We start from the raw sequence: 20765 nt of genomic DNA on the forward strand, positions 1-20765 counted from the left end.
TGTTGGCTATTACAAGAATGTGTGAGTGGGGTTGACACACATTGTATGCTCCATGCTGAAGCTAATTTAGCATATCCAGCAAGACACTACTAAAATGCTGGGGAGTGCTAGGCCATTGATTAACAGTAAGAATGAATGCTGTCTCTGCCTGAGAGAAATTGAGCTGTGTGCCGAAGGCTTGAAACATAAAATGCAATAAAATAGTTGACTAAATTATATACAGTGCCTTGCGAAAGTATTCGGCCCCCTTGAACTTTGTGACATTTTTCCACATTTCAGGCTTCAAACATAAAGATATAAAACTGTATTTTTTTTTTTTTTTGAAGAATCAACAAGTGGGACACAATCATGAAGTGGAACAAAATTTATTGGATATTTCAAACTTTTTTAACAAATAAAAAACTGAAAAATTGGGCGTGCAAAATTATTCAGCCCCCTTAAGTTAATACTTTGTAGCGCCACCTTTTGCTGCGATTACAGCTGTAAGTCGCTTGGGGTATGTCTCTATAAGTTTTGCACATCGAGAGACTAAAATTTTTGCCCATTCCTCCTTGCAAAACAGCTCGAGCTCAGTGAGGTTGGATGGAGAGCGTTTGTAAACAGCAGTTTTCAGTTCTTTCCACAGATTCTCGATTGGATTCAGGTCTGGACTTTGACTTGGCCATTCTAACACCTGGATATGATTATTTGTGAACCATTCCATTGTAGATTTTGCTTTATGTTTTGGATCATTGTCTTGTTGGAAGACAAATCTCCGTCCAAGTCTCAGGTCTTTTGCAGACTCCATCAGGTTTTCTTCCAGAATGGTCCTGTATTTGGCTCCATCCATCTTCCCATCAATTTTAACCATCTTCCCTGTCCCTGCTGAAGAAAAGCAGGACCAAACGATGATGCTGCCACCACCATGTTTGACAGTGGGGATGGTGTGTTCAGGGTGATGAGCTGTGTTGCTTTTACGCCAAACATAACGTTTTGCATTGTTGCCAAAAAGTTAGATTTTGGTTTCATCTGACCAGAGCACCTTCTTCCACATGTTTGGTGTGTCTCCCAGGTGGCTTGTGGCAAACTTTAAACAACACTTTTTATGGATATCTTTAAGAAATGGCTTTCTTCTTGCCACTCTTCCATAAAGGCCAGATTTGTGCAGTATACGACTGATTGTTGTCCTATGGACAGAGTCTCCCACCTCAGCTGTAGATCTCTGCAGTTCATCCAGAGTGATCAAGGGCCTCTTGGCTGCATCTCTGATCAGTCTTCTCCTTGTATGAGCTGAAAGTTTAGAGGGACGGCCAGGTCTTCGTAGATTTGCAGTGATCTGATACTCCTTCCATTTCAATATTATCGCTTGCACAGTGCTCCTTGGGATGTTTAAAGCTTGGGAAATCTTTTTGTATCCAAATCTGGCTTTAAACTTCTCCACAACAGTATCTCGGACCTGCCTGGTGTGTTCCTTGTTCTTCATGATGCTCTCTGCGCTTTAAACGGACCTCTGAGACTATCACAGAGCAGGTGCATGTATACGGAGACTTGATTACACACAGGTGGATTCTATTTATCATCATTAGTCATTTAGGTCAACATTGGATCATTCAGAGATCCTCACTGAACTTCTGGAGAGAGTTTGCTGCACTGAAAGTAAAGGAGCTGAATAATTTTGCACACCCAATTTTTCAGTTTTTTATTTGTTAAAAAAGTTTGAAATATCCAATAACATTTCGTTCCACTTCATGATTGTGTCCCACTTGTTGTTGATTTTTCAAAAAACATTACAGTTTTATATCTTTATGCTTGAGCCCTAAATTGTGGCAAAAGGGGGCCGAATACTTTCGCAAGGCACTGTACTTATTCTCCAAAAGAAAACCATGCACATCCACTAATTAATGGCCATGTAGTCTGCTTTGCATGAAATCATTTATTACTGTGTTTTTCTGTCCCCTGTAACATAAGCCCCCAAAGCTCTTCTTTTCCATCTCAATTCCCCTTTTTTGGAACAAGCAGTGCACTTTAGTTGCAATCATATGCACAGCTCTATGCACACTACAAGTCCCGTAGTTTCATTGTCCATTGTCCCTAGTCCATCTTGGGAGTGAGCGGATGGTCACATTCATTTATACAGTGGACCCATGGAGAACAAATGTAGCCGCCCTCATAGCTAAAAAACAAAAATTTATTTGGAAATTAAGTTAATACATACTTGAGTAGAATTTTTTTTTTAAATCACAGTTTAGTGTCATTTTCATATGCATGGAATATCCACAACTTAGTTTGTGAACAGTGAGAGCTCATACAAATGCTGGATGTAGCCATTTCCATTCAAGTTATGCAGAATTAGTCTCACCGATATCCAAACGGAAATTAATCACCTGGCCTTCAGAAAAAAACTCAAGACCCACCTATTCTGAAGGTCAAAATTAGAAGAAAATGGATACCAAGCGCCTTGAGGCGATTTTGTTTGCATATGTAGCACTATACAAGTTTTTCATTCATTCATACATTCAATCATTCACCTGGCACCAAATACAAAGAAACCCCCAAAAAAACATGCAGGCATGGTCGTAAAGTTCAGTTGTTTTAGGAAATGTGTGTCCATAGTGAATTTGTATAAATGTATACTGCCACAGTTACACAAAAGGCACCAACATCCCTACAATTTTAAACAAAAAATTACACTTTACACTGGGACTTTACAGGCGCCTAACAGTATACATAAAGAAATATACAGTACATCGCTCTTATAAGTATACACATTTATTTTAAAAAGTACAACACATAAGTGACATGAATGGCCTATTTACAGATCCACAATGTATTGATATTAAAAAACACAAGTTTCACAGTATAGCATTGGCTTTCCCATCCTACTCTGAGAATATATACATCCTTTGTTGTAGACGCATCAGATAACTTCAAGATCCAAGATGACAGTAGCAGGGGCAATCTCAACAGTTATGTCACAATGCATTTTGTAGGTTTCAAATATCCCACTTCCTCAGGCTCTGTTAAACTATACGAATAAAACCATTTAAAGGTTACATCCAATAAATAGATGGTATCACAACCACATATGTGACTTATATTATATACAGTGCAAAAAACCATTGCATCAAAACCTGGGGACCACCACCACACCAAGGTTTATTTAAAAAAAAAATCGTAGTGAATTTGACCATGGAATGATCATTGCTATTTAAGTGGTGCAGTATCATATACATTGTTACCCTTATGAAATGTTCATACACTGCTGTCTGAAAAGTTTATGAAGTGTGGTGTTAAAGTATAACTAAAGGCAAAACTTTTTTTCAGTAGAGAGGAATTAGAACACTTATTAGGTTTTTATTGCTGTCGTGCCCCCATTAGGGAAAATTCCAAATGTTGGGTTGTCCCCAGAAAAGTAATAGTGGGGAAATCTTCCAATGGGGGTCCCCAAGGAATTCTCTTAAAGTGGATGTAAACCCTCACATATACCCAGCGAAATAAACAGCCTAAGATGATACACAGATATGATGCACAGGGATGAAACAAATCTCCCTACATAAGGTTAAATACATATCTGCTGTCTTCAGCTTTATATATTCTTTAAAAAGTTCTGATCGTGTTAGGAGAGTTTCTCTTCCTTTTCAGCACTGCACTGAAGCCTGGGCAAACAGCCAAGACAGCTGATTGGTGGAAAGGCACACAACCCCTCTCCACATAGGTAGAGACTTTCAGAACTGTTCGTTGAATAGTTCAGCACTCTGCTAATCTATTTATAGCATCCTCCCCAACACACAACTTAGGCTGCTTTTATCTCAGTTAGGGGGGGAAGAAGAAGAAAGGAGCAGAAGAAAGCCACAGGACATAGTGCTTTGAAGAAAGATAAGAAAACACTTCAGATATATGTACCCAGCTCAAATTTCATGAATCAGGTTTGCATCCACTTTAATATTCAGGGATTTCCTCTCACCTGATTGGTTATGGGAGAGGAAGTGAAGGTAAATCTCTGGGACACAGATGGCGAAAAAAATTATAACCCTCTCTTGCTCTACTCAAAATGGGAAAAAAGGTTTTGCCTGTAGTTCTACTTTAAGATAAGAATAAAAAATCTGTAGGCAGTAACTCTGAGATTTCCCCTCTGGAGCATTTTTACATTTTTGACACTTGTTAAAATCTTACTTAATACCCCCATTATATATTTTCTGAATGCAAAAGCCCTGTAGAATAATAAAAAGATAATAATTGCAAGTTTTATGTTGCATACAATCAATATGATTTTTAATAAACACTACAATTAATTTTATTGCATACAAACTAAATTTAAAGTATATGTTACACTAGATATTTATTTGTTTTTTAATGTGTTTTATGTGTGTATTTACTTGCAGTATGTGTATTTTACAAATCATAGTTCTAGTGCTTTCTTGTTTTAAATTGACGACACAAAGCACAGAAGCTGATCTGTGTTTGCGTGGTCAGTTTCCATCCTATGGTTGGCCATTCGGAGGTGTAGGACACTGTTGACACACACACAGCATGCCTGCATTCTGTAGGCTGGTCAGCCACCACACCCCCAATCAATTATGTCTTGCCACTTAAACACACCTGCCGGCTAATCAAAGCTTGCCTCTTGTACATGCCCTCCACCCAATCTCAGCCTTCATCTTGCACATGCCTCTTGTGCAATTATATCCTGCATCTTGCCGTATGCTAAACAGACTATACAGGCACTGCGCTCTGTAATTCCAAACTCCCCGGCAAGTGTGTGACATATTATGAGACCCACCCCCCCATGAAACATGTTTTTAACCTTGTAAAAAAGATCATTTCTGGAACTAAGCAAAGGTAGTTATGGTGCTTGCAATGTTATTTATCTGTTAGAAAGTAACATTGTATGCTCACAACTATAGTAAACCCCAATTTTTTTTGTTTTCTACAGAATAAAAGATGAGTTAGTGCGGAGAAAATAAATGCCAAATGCGCTAAGCCTCAAAACTATGTGCATCCCCAAAATGAGAAAAAATTAGGGTACCCAAAATTATCAATGGGTGGTGATTTGAATGTCTTTACAGTTCATCAGTTTGGAGTAAACCATAAATGAGGGACCCAGAAGTATTGCTCTAACTCTGTTTAAAGAAATTCATAACATGTGTGGTGCAATCATCGTTTGTTTTCCCATGCACGACCTATGCAGGGGTGCTTTTGAAATTGTTTGCTATGTTTACCAATTTTCTATCATAGAGCCTAGGTTCACACTGCTGCGAATTCAAAATCGCGGTAAAATGCACGATTTTACCGCGATTTCGCGGCTGCGATTTCGCCGCGATTTTGCAGTGATTTTGCCGCGATTTCGGCCGCAATTTAATGTAAATCGCGGCCCGAAATCGCAAAAAGTAGTACAGGAACTACTTTTTGAAATCGCAGATGCGGCGTCGCACTGATTAGGACAGTGCCATTGCCGGCAATTGCCGCCGATTTGAGATGCGATTTGACATGTCAAATCGCATCTCAAATCGTTCCAAATCGTACCCAGTGTGAATCAGGGCTAAAAAAAAATTTGATTTTTGTTCCATTAAACTTTATTGCTATTGCAAGGGGGCACACATGAGTATTACCAAAGTGATCTGGTGGCTATACAGTTCACATTACAGACAGGAGCCAAAATCAGATACAAGCTCATGGCTGCTATTGCAACCGTGAGCTTGTTTTAAAACTTTTACACTCTGGACTTACTGCATACATGCAGAGAACTGGAGTAGGTTGGATGGAAATCGCCAGACTTGTTCCAGGTGACAGAAAATCCACAGCTGTTCAACCACTTTTTACAATAGTGGTGTGTGAAGGGTATCTTAGAGCAGTGTTTCTCAACTCCAGTCCTCAAGGCGCCCCAACAGGTCATGTTTTCAGGATTTCCCACCGATGAAATAGCTGTGGTAATTACAAGGAAGTGAAACTGATTAAATCACATGTGCAAAATAATGGAAATCCTGAAAACATGACCTGTTGGGGCGCCTTGAGGACTGGAGTTGAGAAACCCTGTCTTAGAGAACAAGACATGCCAATCATTTTAAAGATGGGCTATAGCAGCAGAATACCATGCCAGGTTCCACTATTGTCAGCTTAGAAAATAAAAATGTGACAATGTTGAGCACAGGATCACTAAAATGGAACAATCGAATAACAGTCTGCTGAATTTCAGTTTTTGCTGCGACATGCAGATAGCAGCGTGAGAATGTTGCATATATATCATAAATCCTTTCAGAACAAGGTGAAAGGGAAGGTTTGCAGTATGATTGTTAAGGCAAAAAAATGTGCAGAAAATGTGTGTGGAGTCATCTTGGAGCAAGATCCCTGAGAAACATTTCAAGCTCCTTGATAAATCCATCGCACAATGCATTTAGTCTGTTCTGATCGTCAATAAGGGAGTAGTACCCTGTACTAGATATGTGTACCTAATACAAAGACCACTGAGTGTGTGTTTACCTTTCTACTTTTTTACTAACTTTTCTTCTTAGTAGTTTTATACACGTTACTACTATTTCTACACAGAACACATATTGAAAAAAACATACATACGATGTATTAGAGTAGTCTGCCAGTTTTCATCTATACAGTATATTCCATTTCTATTTTTCTTCAAGCACAGAATATATCATGCACTTTTGCAGTAATTTTTTATATGTGAAAAACTGTAAAATCTTTTTTTTTTTTTGCAGTTTTTTATCATTTAAGGGTGTTTATCAAAGTAATACTCTAACCAACAATTGTTGTGTAATTTACTGTCTGAATTTTTACAGACTTGACTGGTCGGGGGCTTTCAGGACTCTGCAATAGTTAGGTCCATGGGAAGTAAAAATCATATTGTCCCTGTGTGCCGCCGATCTCCGTTCCCTGCGACGTTACGCCGCACGGGGACGGAGAACGGCGCCAAATTCAAAAAAGTAAATAAACACATTACATACAGTATACTGTAATCTTACAGATTACAGTACTGTATGTAAAAAATACACCCCCCCCCTTTGTCCCTAGTGGTCTGCCCAGCGTCCTACATGCACTTTTATATAATAAAAACGGTTCTTTCTGCCTGCAAACTGTAGATTGTCCATAGTAACCAAAAGTGTCCCTTTATGTCAAAAGTGGTTTTAGAGCAGCTAGAAAACAGCGATAATAAATTATAATCACTTGCACAATTGAGCGATATCGATTTGTGGGGAAATTCGTCATAAAAAAATAAAAGTAATGACAGCGACAATTCTGCAACTGAGCAAATTTCAGTGTTTTTGATTTGATTACATTATTGAATAATTTTTATTATAATTATATTATTATTTGTCATAATTATTTATAGTTATTTATTATATTATAATTTATGATTTTGTTTTTCAAACTTTATCATACCCGGGATGTCTACTAGACTCTTGTTTGGACAGATTTAAGTGAGTTGTTCCTAAGAATTGCAGACCTACAATGTAAAACGCCAAATTTCCATGCAAAATAATGGTACCGCTTTCAGTACCTAAAACCAGAAAGAATCATACCGCCAGGGAGGTTAAAGTGGATTTTGCAGTAAATTGCAAGGACAGCTTAATACACCAGGACCCCTCCTCTTTGACAATTAGCAACTGTGCAGTTGAAGACTAAAGCCTGTAAGAAAAAAACGTACCTTTCCCCCAGATGTCCGTACTGCAGGGGGTGACGTCACACTGCCTCCAGCAAGGTCCTGGAGAACGTTTACTACCCAAAATCTTGTTAGAAGTCCCTGCAGTGCAGTGCAGGATTGTGTTCTAATGAGATTTTTAATATTTAGCATTCCCCAGAACATCATCCTGACCTAGGTGCTGTGGGTGCAAATGTGTTTAATCATTTATTATAAAAAAATATTTTTTTTTACTGTAAAGCTGCTTTTTGTGATGGAGGAAGGGCCCTATAATGCATTAAGTGGACCTTTCATTTGTATTTCAAAAGCTGCTTTAACCATATAAAAATTAAATACTATTGGGGTTATTTACTAAAGCTAGAGAGTGCAAAAAATGTGGTGCACATGTGCACAGAAACCAGTCAGCTTCCAGGTTTTATTGCCAAAGCCTAATTGAACAAGCTGAAGATGGAAGCTGATTGGTTACTATGCACAGCTGCACCAGACTCTGAGTGCACCAGTTTTGGTAAATCTCTCCCTATTTGTCAAATAATTGATTTTGTAGCAATTTAGCCTTTTATTTCTCAGAATTAGAATTGTGCACCCACAAATAAAACAGAAAAAACATCTTTATGTATTGCTACATTATCATTTCTCAACATGTGCAAATCATGAGTGCCCCTTTATGATTTTCTGCTTTATTTCAAACTCAGCAGATTACCAATGTGGACAAAAGCCACTCCCCCAGATTTTATTTCTGAATAAATATTGTCTTCTGTGATTTAGAGTAGACTGCCTATTGCTCAACTAATTTCATTTGTATTATTGTTATTATACATTTTTATTTGTAGACCTATGTGACATTTTTGAGGTTATCATCTTGAAGGGAATGAACTGAAGCATCTGTTCTAATGTTCCTTGTTTCTACAGCTTGTCACAAAGAATGTGCATCATGTTCCGGACCACTAGCCAACCAGTGCACCTTCTGCTCCCCTCCACTGGCCTTGCTGAAAGGACAGTGTATCAACAATTGCGGCATAGGATATTATCTTGATGGAACTGTCTGCAGTGGTATGAATACCTTTATATATTTGTGGTTCTGTAGATTTGTACAGGATATAGCATTGCAATGATATGTCTCTCTATATTTACATATTGTTTGGCTGCATTACACTTGATAATTTATGTAAAATCTACCTTATTTCCATTATCAACCACTTGACCACAGGTTTCCTTATTGCCAGTTGTTTTTTTTTTTCATTTTCTGACCATTAAGAGAACCAACAGACAGACAACAGACATGTGTAAAAATCTGAATCTTGAACGGTTAGAATGTAGCCTAAACTTTAAAAAAAAATTAGTTAGTGGTTAGAACCCTGGTCAGGTCTTTATTACTCTGTGTTCCCTCTAGGGATATTCAGTTTTTCTTTATAACCTTGTGGCCACTGTTAATGGGACTGACAGTAACAGTAACTGTTGTTGTTTACAAGGCAGTAAGGTAAACATAATGTCTTGCATAGGACAAAACTGGCAGAGCAGAACTGTCATCTTACTGGTAGGTTGTGAGAGCCTCATTGAGAATGACCTGCCTGAGCTCAGGGCTGAATGACACTATTCCTGGAATGCTGAAGAACTGTCATTCAACAGATAATGTAGTTTTCTTGACAGAACCTAGTTCTAACAGAACCTTTGTGATTTGAAACTCAATCAAGAGATAGGACAGCTTTACAGCCTTACACTCTGACAAACTTTTTAGTTCTGTCTTGAGAAGAATGGGGCAAATCCACAAAAACGTAGCCTAACTTAACTTTTACCATTTAAGTTACACTGGCGGAAAATTTCTACCTAAGTGCCCGATCCACAAAGCACTTACCTAGAAATTTTTGGCCGCGTAACTTAAATGTCTCCGGCGCAAGGCGGTCCTCTTCTGCAGGGGGCGATGACAATTTAAATGAGGCGCGCTCCCGCGTCGGCCTTACTGCGCATGCTCGTGACGTCATTTTCCCGACGGGCAGCGCGCAAAATTACGTTACGCCGGGCTTTGTGGATTGCGACGGGACAATAAAGTTGCGTCGGGTAAAAAAAAAGTTACGCGCCGAAAAATAAAATTCAAAATTTAAAAAAAATAGCGGCGATCGAAAAAAAGGTCTGTTTTTACAAGGTGTAACTAGTTTACACTTTGTAAAAGCATCCCTAATTTTACGTATGCAAACGTAAACTTACGCAGAAAAAACAAAGCTGAAAAGCTTTGTGGATCTCCGCAAGTCCTCATTTGCATACGCAAAGCTGCATTTCAACGCGAAATGCCCCCAGCGGCGGATGCGGTACTGCATCCTAAGATCTGACAGTGTAAGTCTCTTACAGATGTCGGATCTTCTGCCTATCTTTGGAAGAACCCTTCTGAGGATCAGTTACAAAGATAGGCACAGGGATACGCAGGCTGAACAGCAGTTCCGCCTGCGTATCCCTTTTGAGGATTTGGCCCAATATATATAAATAACAAAAAAAATGATTAATTCCTGAAATTAGGAATACATTCTGAAAACCTAAGACTACACTAATAAAACATTCAAGATGGAAATTTAGATTACTGCAAATTCCCGTTGTTGACTGGTTCTATTTAAAGTTTTGTATACGGTTTAAATGCAGAGGTTTGTGATAAATATTCAGAATGCTTTAAAAAAAAAAAGGGGGTAAAAATGTATGAAAACATTGCTGAACAGTGATAAAGCAATGTACAATATGGACTAAGACATTACTGAATTATTGCATCAGTGAATTATCCTTAGCAAGTCTGATTACTTTTTGGCTTAGTACTCTTTGCATGTCATTGTTGCTTTTTTCACAACATTCTGAAATAAAGTGCTGTGCACAGCCATGTCTACACTGGACTATTAGGCTCAGGCGTTTCTGTAATAATGTGGTGGAGTAATTTAGATATCCTAATATAGATGTGGTCATAATCTATATAAATATGAATTACAACATTCAAACATCAAGTCATCATTAACTGGAATTAGACATCATCTGTTCTCAACCTGTTATCTTTTAACATAACAAATTGATGACTAGTCTTCACCTCCTTTATTCTTTTAAGAATGAGTTGACTTAAATGAAGCACAGGCTAGGAATAATCATCCTGGGTGCAGCGCGGCATCTACAGGGTTTACCACGAATAAGTAAAACCAGGACTTTATGAAAAATATATAAATGTGTGAAGGGAGATTTATAAACCACCTCCATTCAGGCACCCAAATACATATTGTCAGAAGGGACAGGGGTACATCCACCCCATGGGACAAAACTCACGGTGTGTTGAGATCCCCATAAACAAGTACAACTATATAAAATAAAAAATGTTCATTACAAAATATATATATATTTTTTTTAAACCACGTTAAATACCAATTATGAATTCAATAATAATTTATGCCACATACAGTATGCATGTTTTACATAACTTTCTTCCTTGGGATCTATGCTTGCATACAGATCAATGATATGGCTCAAACGTTCAGTAGAGCATTATACAGGGAGAGATTATACAAAATCACTAATAGGGACCATGAGCATACTGCACAAGAGCATATCTTCTTAAGAGGCCTCAATATAAATCATTCCTACATGGTCCATGGTTCACAAAGTTATCTGACAGCCACCACACAACACAAAGTGTATTTTAGTCAACAAATATTCAAGCCTCAGGTGACACAGCCCAAGTCCTCTGTTCTCCCATGACAGAAAAAACGGCATTGAAAAACTAGAGATGTGATATATATTGATATTGAACTCATACTTGGTTTTTAATGTGAAAAATAAAATAAAACATTTTGTAATAATAAAATTGTTATTTTTTTTTATAGTTGAACTTGTGTATCTCACATTCTGCCACACATTAAAGTCCTGCCCTTTATGGGGATCTCACAGTTTCCTGGGTTTTGTCCCATGGGGTGGATCGACCCCTGTCTTTTCTAAATTCAGGTCTTTGTTTATCAAGAATAGTTCAAATAGTCTAAGCCAAATTCAGGTAGAAACTGGAATGCCTAATGGAGTAAAGTAAAGTGTGCCTTCTTTATCTGTGCAGTATGAGGAAAAATTTGCATTGTATAACAAAGCCTAAAATGTAACCAGACTGTGATAACTGAAATTAAATATGTTGTCCCACAGTAGGTTTTGCAGTTGTATATCAGATAGTTGTATAATAATTGCTAAAATATTGCTTTGCATTATAAGAAGAAGTGATGATGTTTCAGACACTTCACTTTAGTTTAAGAATTACGCTTAATTTAGTTGTATTTTTCAAGTGTATGAATGATTTTATTACATTGCTGACAGAAGTAAAATATGTGAATAAACAAAACGCAGGGCTGAGAAACTTAGTAGTGCACACACCACTACAAAAAACTGGTGAGTGTCCAGTAAGTGATACAAAATGATAAAAATACCAGAAAATTAAATGTACAGTGCAAATCACATAATCATGCGACACAGTGCAAATCGCATAACCGTGCAACATAGTGTAAAACATGTATAAATATCGAAAAATGGTGATAAACAATAAATCCTAAAGAATGAATATTTATTGACACACAAATCCTTTTGTATAAATATTCTTTAAGTGCTCCAGTGCATATAATGAATACTCCAAAGTGCTTCAGCGCATGTGATATTCAAATCGCAGCATTCCTAGAATGATAAGTATTACAGTTCATAAAACCACACAGCCCAGTAAGTGATCCAAAAAGCTGTATCAGAGTGCTGTCACACAGGTGCTCCCCCAAGGTAATGGAAGTTCACCTCAGAGCATGCGACCTTGCAGCTAAGCTTGGTCTGTGCTCACTCACTGGGCTGTGTGGTTTTATGAACTGTAATACTTATCATTCCAGGAATGCTGCGATTTGAATATCACATGCACTGAAGCACTTTGGAGTATTTATTATATGCACTGGAGCACTTAAAGTGGTTGTAAACCCGGAAAAAAAAACACCTGCAAGACAAGGCCATAATGAGCTAGTATGACTAGCATACTAGCTCATTATGCATTACTTACCTTAGATCGAAGCCCCCAAAGCCGTCCTCGTCTCCCCCTGTGCAGACATCTCTCCGCAGATACCCGGAAGGTTACTTCCGGGGTATCGCCGCTCTGGCGCTGTGATTGGCCAGAGCGGCGAAGACATCACTCCGCGCATGCGCGCGGGAGTCGTCAAATACGGCATTGCCGTTTTTATGAATGGGATTCTCACTGCGCCTGTGTATACCTTTTGGCAAATATCTCCTAAACCGTGTAGGTTTAGGAGATATTGCAAACATCTACAGGTAAGCCTTAATCTAGGTTTACCTGTAGGTGTAACTTTTGGGGGAGGGTTTACAACCAATTTAAAGAATATTTATACAAGAACGTGTGTGTCAATTTATATTAATTCTTTAGGATTTATTGTTTATCACCATTTTTTGATATTTATGCATGTTTTTTCACTGTGTTTCACGATTATGCAATTTGCACTGTGTCGCATGATTATGTGATTTGCAATGTACATAACATTTTCTGGTATTTTTATCATTTTGTATCACTTACTGGACACTCACCATTTTTTTGTAGTGGTGTGTGCACTACTAAGTTTCTCAGCGCTGCATTTTGTTTATTCATTTAATTTGGCACAAATTTATGAGGTGTTTCACGCTAGCAGCTTTATTTATAATCGGCCCACATTGAGGTACGATTTGCCCCTTTTTTACGGAGGCACAGGGCAGCGCGCGATTCACGGAGCAGTAGCTCCGTAAATTGCGTGTGCGCTCTTTAAAATTGCCCTGCGTAAATGATCCCGTAGGGGGCGGGAATCATTTAAATTAGGCGCGCTCCCGCGCCGAGCGTAGAGCGCATGCTCCGTCGGGAAACTTTCCCGACGTGCATTGCGGCAAATGACCGCAAGGACGTCATTTGCTTCCAAGTGAACGTGAATGGCGTCCAGCGCCATTCACAAATCACTTCCGCAAACGACGTGAAATTCAAATTTCACGACTATTAGAAGGGGCAGCCTTACACTAAAGACGCCGTACGGGAACTCCGTAACTTGCGTACGCAGGGCCCGCGCAACATTGTGAATCGGTGTTAGTATGCAATTTGCATACTATACACTGAACACAATGGGAGCGCCCCCTAGCGGTCATCGCAAGAATGCAGCCTAAAATCTGCGTGGCATAAGAGCCTTATGTAAAATATAACTATTTATTGAAACAATTATGTTGGGAAATTAATTTATAAGCTTTTTTTTTAGATCCAAGATTGAATTTGGACTACATTCTATATAGAAATATATAACTTGTGTCAAATCTAAGTCCCCAAACTTACACATTTCTTAATTGCCACTTGTCATGTAAAGATTGATTTTCATATATCTAACCCTTGGGTAAGAAAACTGACAGATTCTATTTAGCATTACTGACCCATGGAACGATCAGAGAATGATTTGGCAGCATAGGAGACTGCCATTTATCAAATCTACACTTAGGTACATAATTAAAATGCACATTAGTATATCTTTATCAGACATCTCATAGTAAATGAGGTTGGCTGAGAATCAGTAATTATATATCAGACAGGAGGCTCATATCTTATGCATTATCTTCCTTTATTAATGCTCACAGCAGAATGTATTTCTACAAAAAAAACTTCAATGTAAAACTTTTCAAAACAACTACCACCCCCAGCAGTCCATACAGTCTCTAACCACGCCCCTACGGGGACCTCCATAAAAGGGGACTGCCTGAGGTGGTTCTTCCTCTTTCTTTCTGCTCATGGCAGAGCATACAGATAAGTATTTCATCTAACTTTAAGCTTGATTTGTGTATTTATTAGCCCTGATCCGAATATGGTCTCAGGTAATTTTATGGAATTTTGATTGATATGTTTAAATACTGTGGAATATTGGGGGTTTCCCTTGTATTTCCCCGATTTTGTGATTTTATACTTGTCTCCCTGATACCGGATGCCCCGGGGTCAGGTAGTGTTTTGCTGGAAATGCTGATTGTTTTATTTGGAAGATTGTGGACATGGGGAGTTCTCCCTGGTATCCCCCGATTTTGCGCTTTTTTGTCTGTTTTTTCCCTGATACCGAATGGTGTCAGGTACTTGTATTCGATCCATGTTTGTACTATTACTTTTACAGTCATCCTGACTTGGGCTTCCCCCTCCTTGGCGCCGGAGCGCTGCGGCTCCTCCATGAGGGGTCCGTGCTTTTCCCCTCGCTCCTTCAACAGACGCCATCTCTGGGCAACTGTCCCTCCCCTCCTTCTTCCCCACGCTCGCCTTCGCGCGCTCTGTCGGGGGGCGGGGCCTCCGTCGCGGCCACTCCCCTTCTCCTTCGGTGCCTCCGGGAAACACCTCGGCGTCCCTCCCCCCCCCCCAATCTCTGAGCGGGTCGGGAGAGAGCGGACCTCATCGACCGCTCTGTCCCTCAAACCCTCGGCTCAATAGGGACTCCAGAGGCCGTAGTCTCGCGAGACTTCGCCTCTGGAGTTGAACCCCTGTCAGTCTCCTTGCAGGCTCTCCTCCACCGCAAGCTAACCCAGCGGTGCTGGAGGCAGGAGCTGCAATCCTTCTCATCTACAGTGAGCAGTGCTCCTAGCATAGTGGCTAGCACGCAGGCTTGGCAAGGCTGTTCCCCATAGGCTCGTAGGTTCGAATCCCCAGGGGGGCTGCTTGCCAGCGTGCGACCTAATTGAAGAAGATCTTTTTTAATACTGTCAGTAAATAAAATAATTTGAATAAATAGCTAGATAATCTATATTTAAATATATAAATAAATATATTTATATACATATATATTCTCATTGTCTTCAATGAATGAATAAACTTAATAAATTCATCTGAATTTAAATAAATAAATAAATAATTTAAAGAGTCTAAATAAATAATTAAATAACATAAATGTATATAATAACAAATAAATTACAGAATTTATACAAGCCAGGACCTCGCTCCCCCCCTGTATCGCTACGCCAGTGTGCGGCGTGCGATGCAAGACCTAGGACGCGGGTCCTCATGCTTTGCTCATTGTGGTGGGGAACCTCTCCCCTCACTGTACTGTCACAAACCATAAAAAATGAATACATTTAATAAATGAATATTAATACATTATATTGGTGAATAAGTGTTTTTATGATTATATGACAAATATATGATGTATATTTTAGAAATATAGATCATATTATATAAATAAATAAATGAAATATTATTAAATGAATATATTATACTAATCATCAGTTATGTCTCTGGGAATTTTTTCCCCTGGCATGTACTCTTCTGAACAATTAAATAAATAAATACGTTAATATACACAGAAATGTATAAATTATACAAATAAATAAATAAATTATACCAATAGATGATTTTATCACAGTTTTCTAAATATCTGATCGGTAGATCCGTCCGGGCTGCCCTGGCGTCGGTTATCCCAACCCGCCTGCACCTCCCACGTCCGGACCATCCGGCAACGGTTTACCGCCCCTAAGAGGGACTAGGTGTCTCCAAAACACCGCCACATTTCTGTGGCCCCCGACTCCCCGGCAGGGGAAGTACATAACATGCCCCAGGCAGTACCCCACCAGGACTGCCAACCCACTGCTCTCCCAGACTCCGATCGACCCCGAGCCTCGGAGAGATGCACAAACAGAGGCAGCAATCCGCTAGACGGACTAGCCAGACCCATTCGTTGACTCTTCCAGAGTCGTCCAAAGCGGCTAACACCTTTGAGTCTGAGGATGAAAATGATGAGGATAATGATGACTATTTGAGCAGTGGGCACATGGCGCTTCATGACGACGCCAACCCTGTGTACCAGGGTGGAACATTATTGGACTCTCGTGGAGAGCCATGTCGATCCGGGGGCGATTGCCATCCTCACTCCGGTGACTGGGCACCTCTACCCGAGGTGGCCCGATATATCAATACTGGACCCGGACATCGGTCGGTAAACCCCACCGAAACAAATTGAGGGCATACTACCCCCTTCCATTGCCAGATAAGGTCGTGCACACTCCCGGGGTGGACCCCATACTCTGGAGATATCTCGCCAAACACGAGAAGTATCCCACGAAGAGCATAGAGAGGTCCTTTCGGACCATTCAGGCCAGGGTCTTAGACCTTTTTTGGTCCTATCACCACAGCCTACGCCTTACCGAACGGGCTACTGCCGCTGAACAACCGTTCGACCCAGTCCAACTCAGGAGCTAGGCCCAAGGGGCAGCTGCCTCCTGGGATGCACGAACATTACGTGTCCGACAAGACACCGCCACTCAATCTCAATGGGACTTGATCCCCAGCGGTTCCACCTAGCCGAATCAGACCCCGGTCATACCACCGAGGGCATGCTACTCGGGATCATGCTGATAAAGATATTACAAGTCGGTAGGGCTCCGGGCTTCCTCAGTAACATCTTCCTGGCCAGGTAAGGGTGGCGGTTATCGCCCTGCGATAAATTTCACCTCTGCGGTTCAGAAGGGTGAGGTTGGTTATCTACTGGACGACCTACTCTCAACAGCTCGTCCTCCTCGCCCGGCGAGCGAACACGCCTCCCGGACAACTCCCCATAGATCACGGGGATCTAGCCTCTCCCCATCGCTGGAAATAGAGTTTTTCGGGTTCTTGGTGGACACCAGCCGAGCGGTCCTTCGGCTACCCATGACCAATTGACCGCCATCTGCAAGAGGTCAGTATCTTACTGGGCAAACTACGGGTCTCCGTACGCAGATTGGCTCGCCTAGTCGGCCTGTTATCGGCGTAAATCCAGACCATTCTTCCGGGCCCTCCAGAAACTCAGGGCCCTGCGTCTTTGCTAGGGGCTTCACTGTGCAGACGTAATCGCTTTGGACACAGAAGCCATTCTGGACCTACGGTGGTGGTTGCGTCAGACCGGCGATCGGACGGCAAGACCATCTTCAATTCCATGACGGACTTCGTCATAGAGTCGGATGCCAGCCGCCTCGGCGGGGTGCTCGGTACGGTCCCTCGTCCGCTAGAGGGACTTGGCCCGCAGCGGAGTCTCTGCGGCATGTCAGCACGTAGAACTCCTGGCGACCTTCTTGCCGTCAGGAAGCTGCTGCCACACGAGTCCAAATACTGTGTGTCCCTGCGCATGGACAACGTAACCGCGGCCGGTACGTCAATCGCTTGGGGGGTCCCAGATCCAGTATCCTAGCAGATCTTTCAAAGACTTCTGGCACTATACCTGGAGCACAACATAGTTCCGGTTGCGGAATATGCCTTAGGCACTTCCAATATGATGGCGGATTGGAATTCTCGTTACCCAATCGATTCCGGCGATGGCGCCTTCGCCGGTCAATGCTCCTGGCCCTCGCTCACCTATGGGATCCTTGCTGAAAATTATGGACTATTCGTCTTTCGTCTCTCCTGCGCCTTTACAACCAGAGGCCGGATCCGGAGGCGCACTCTGTGGACGCCCTCCGCCGAAACCCGGCCACAGGGGACACATTACGCGTTCCCCCGTTCTCGTTGACCCTCAGGGTCCTCCTTCACTTTACAAACATGAGAACATCAGTCGTGCGGTTCACTCTGCGGTGGCCGAAGTGACCAAGGCTTCCCTTCCTTCTGGGGAGGTCGGTGGATCTCCCCGGGTTGTTTACTCGCTCCCCTCATCTCCTTGCCAGTCCGTACGGGGATCTGCACCCTCTACTCACGGCGCTCATCCTACCTCGCCCCACTTGGGTGACTTCGGGGTGCCGGTCGCGAACAGCGATTTTAAAAGTTCAGCTGGGGTTTCCTTGCTTGGGCCTGGGCCCCGGGGCCAGATCGACATCTCGATCTACCTGGGGATTCTAGTTGGTGTGATCAAGGACAGGTTGGCCTGTTCAGGCGTTGCCTGTAGTGACCATCTATCTGACGGACTCTTTGGAATCCGGGAGGTCCTATGGCTCCCTTAACATCCATCGCTCTGCGACTCTAGCCTAACGCTCCCTTGTAGTCTTACTACCGGTGGGGGAACATCCATGGGTGTACCGACTTTGACAGGCGTTAAGTTTCAACGCACTTCACTCCGCCATACGTGGGTCGGGCTTCACGACGTTGGACATAGCCAGGCGTCGGGTCTCATTTCACTGAGTCAGGTTTTTCCATCATGTGTAGGCCAGCGACGGGTCTCCCATCGGCTTTCTACCCGTTCTTCCCTGCGCATCCACAACCAGGCGTGCTCCGATCTATACAGGCTTACGTGCCCTTGACGGTCCCGCTGCGATCCACGCAAATTCTCCAAATTCCTTATCTCATACGTTAATCCTCAGGATTTCACGGCTACGCTAGCCAGAGGGGCACGGTCGGTCATGGTTAGAGCAAGGTTCGACATAGCCCCATTAGGTGCCCATCACTAAGGTCGTCACCTCGAACGGCTCCCTCTAAGGCCGGGTACACACGGACAAACATGTATGGTGAAAGCGGTCCGTCGGACCGTTTCCACCATACATGTCTGCCAGAGGGCTTCTGTACGATGGTTGTACACACCATCGTACAGAAGTCCGCGCGTAAACAATACGCGGGGCGTGTCCGCGGTGTCGCCGCGTCGATGACGCGGTGTCGCCGCGACAATGACGCGGCGACGTGGGCGGCCCGCCTTTAAAATGCTTCCACGCATGCGTCGAAGTCATTCGACGCATGCGAGGGACGGCGGGCGCCTGGACATGTACGGTAGGTCTGTACTGACGACCGTACATGTCCGAGCGGGCTGAATTCCAGCGGACTGTTTTAAAACAAGTCCAGGAATATTTGTCTGCTGGGAAAAGGCCCGGCGGGCAAATGTTTGCTGGAATTCGGCCCGCTCGCGCCCACACACGACCAAACATGTCTGCTGAAACTGGCCTGCGGGCCAGTTTCAGCAGACATGTTTGCTCGTGAGTATGGGGCCTAAGACTTACGGCTAGCGGCGGACTGGTCGTCCCGATCACTTTCCGCCAATTCTGCTTCAGACCGGAGGAACACATATCTGTATCAGTTTGTAGTTGTTCCGATTGCTATCATTTATATATACATTGTCATAGCTTTGAACTTGCATAAGATATGAGCCTCCTGTCTGATATATAATTCGAGATTTTCCTAGCTTGTGACGGAAAATATTAATTATATGAAGACAGGAGGCGAGTATCTTCCCTCCCGACCCAACCCTATCACGGTGTTGTTTCTCTCTCGTTCTAGGCTGTTAAACCACGCATCCTGCAAGTCGGAGGCCTATACGCCCCGGGAGTTGAGATTGCTGTTCCGTTTCGATCCATGGGTTTTTAGTTCATTGCGGACCAAAGATGGAGATTCCTACTGCGCTCCAGATCCGGAGTCGGGATGCCGTTGACCGTATCCGGTTACTGATACTCCGCGTACGTCCTCTCGACGGACTCTTCAGTTTGGAGGATGAGGGACTCCCGTCTTCGTGCTGATGCACAGATTCTACTTTGAGATCCCCTGTTGGGATCGGTCGTTCCTGGAACCCCGTTGGGTCACGGTCAGTGGTTAGCTGTCCCCTGGAAGCTGTTGGACGTCAACCGGCTGGTCTGGACTCCGAAGTTACACCTCTGTCCTACGTTGGTACTGTTTTTTCCTCTAGACATCATCGCATAAAGAAAGAGGAAGAACCACCTCAGGCAGTCCCCTTTTATGGAGGTCCCCGTAGGGGCGTGGTTAGAGACTGTATGGACTGCTGGGGGTGGTAGTTGTTTTGAAAAGTTTTACATTGAAGTTTTTTTTGTAGAAATACATTCTGCTGTGAGCATTAATAAAGGAAGATAATGCATAAGATACTCGCCTCCTGTCTTCATATAATTAATATTTTCCGTCACAAGCTAGGAAAATCTCGAATTGATGGCTAGCAGGCTTCAAGAAGTTAGCTAATCTGTTACATAGGATATGGTATCAGGAAACTTGGTATAAAAGCAGACTGAAGCACTGGTCTTTAGGCTTAGATTTTGGGGCTGCAAATGTGGGGCTGCAAATGTGTGTAGAATTAGTTTAGAAAATAGGCAATTTTTATTGGAAAAAACTGTTTTGTTTTAAATTATTTGTAGTTTTGTAATTTTTTAACAGTCAATCCACATTACTACATGGGCACTTCCTCTTTTGATCTCTGTTCTCTCAGGGCCAACATAAAATGGCTTATTTTCA

At 42.1% G+C, this 20765-nt stretch overlaps 1 protein-coding gene across 1 annotated transcript in view; it reads left to right on the top strand.

The window, feature by feature from the left end:
* The window catches only part of FRAS1 (Fraser extracellular matrix complex subunit 1), a 660838-nt gene that overhangs the window by 369763 nt on the left and 270310 nt on the right, over positions 1-20765 (top strand). The window contains exon 17 of the mRNA XM_040324225.1: positions 8540-8680. Coding sequence (XP_040180159.1) covers positions 8540-8680 — 141 coding nt within the window. The remainder of the gene's footprint in view (positions 1-8539; positions 8681-20765) is intronic.

Source organism: Rana temporaria, chromosome 1 (assembly GCF_905171775.1).
Source record: "Rana temporaria chromosome 1, aRanTem1.1, whole genome shotgun sequence".
Taxonomy (NCBI): domain Eukaryota; kingdom Metazoa; phylum Chordata; class Amphibia; order Anura; family Ranidae; genus Rana; species Rana temporaria.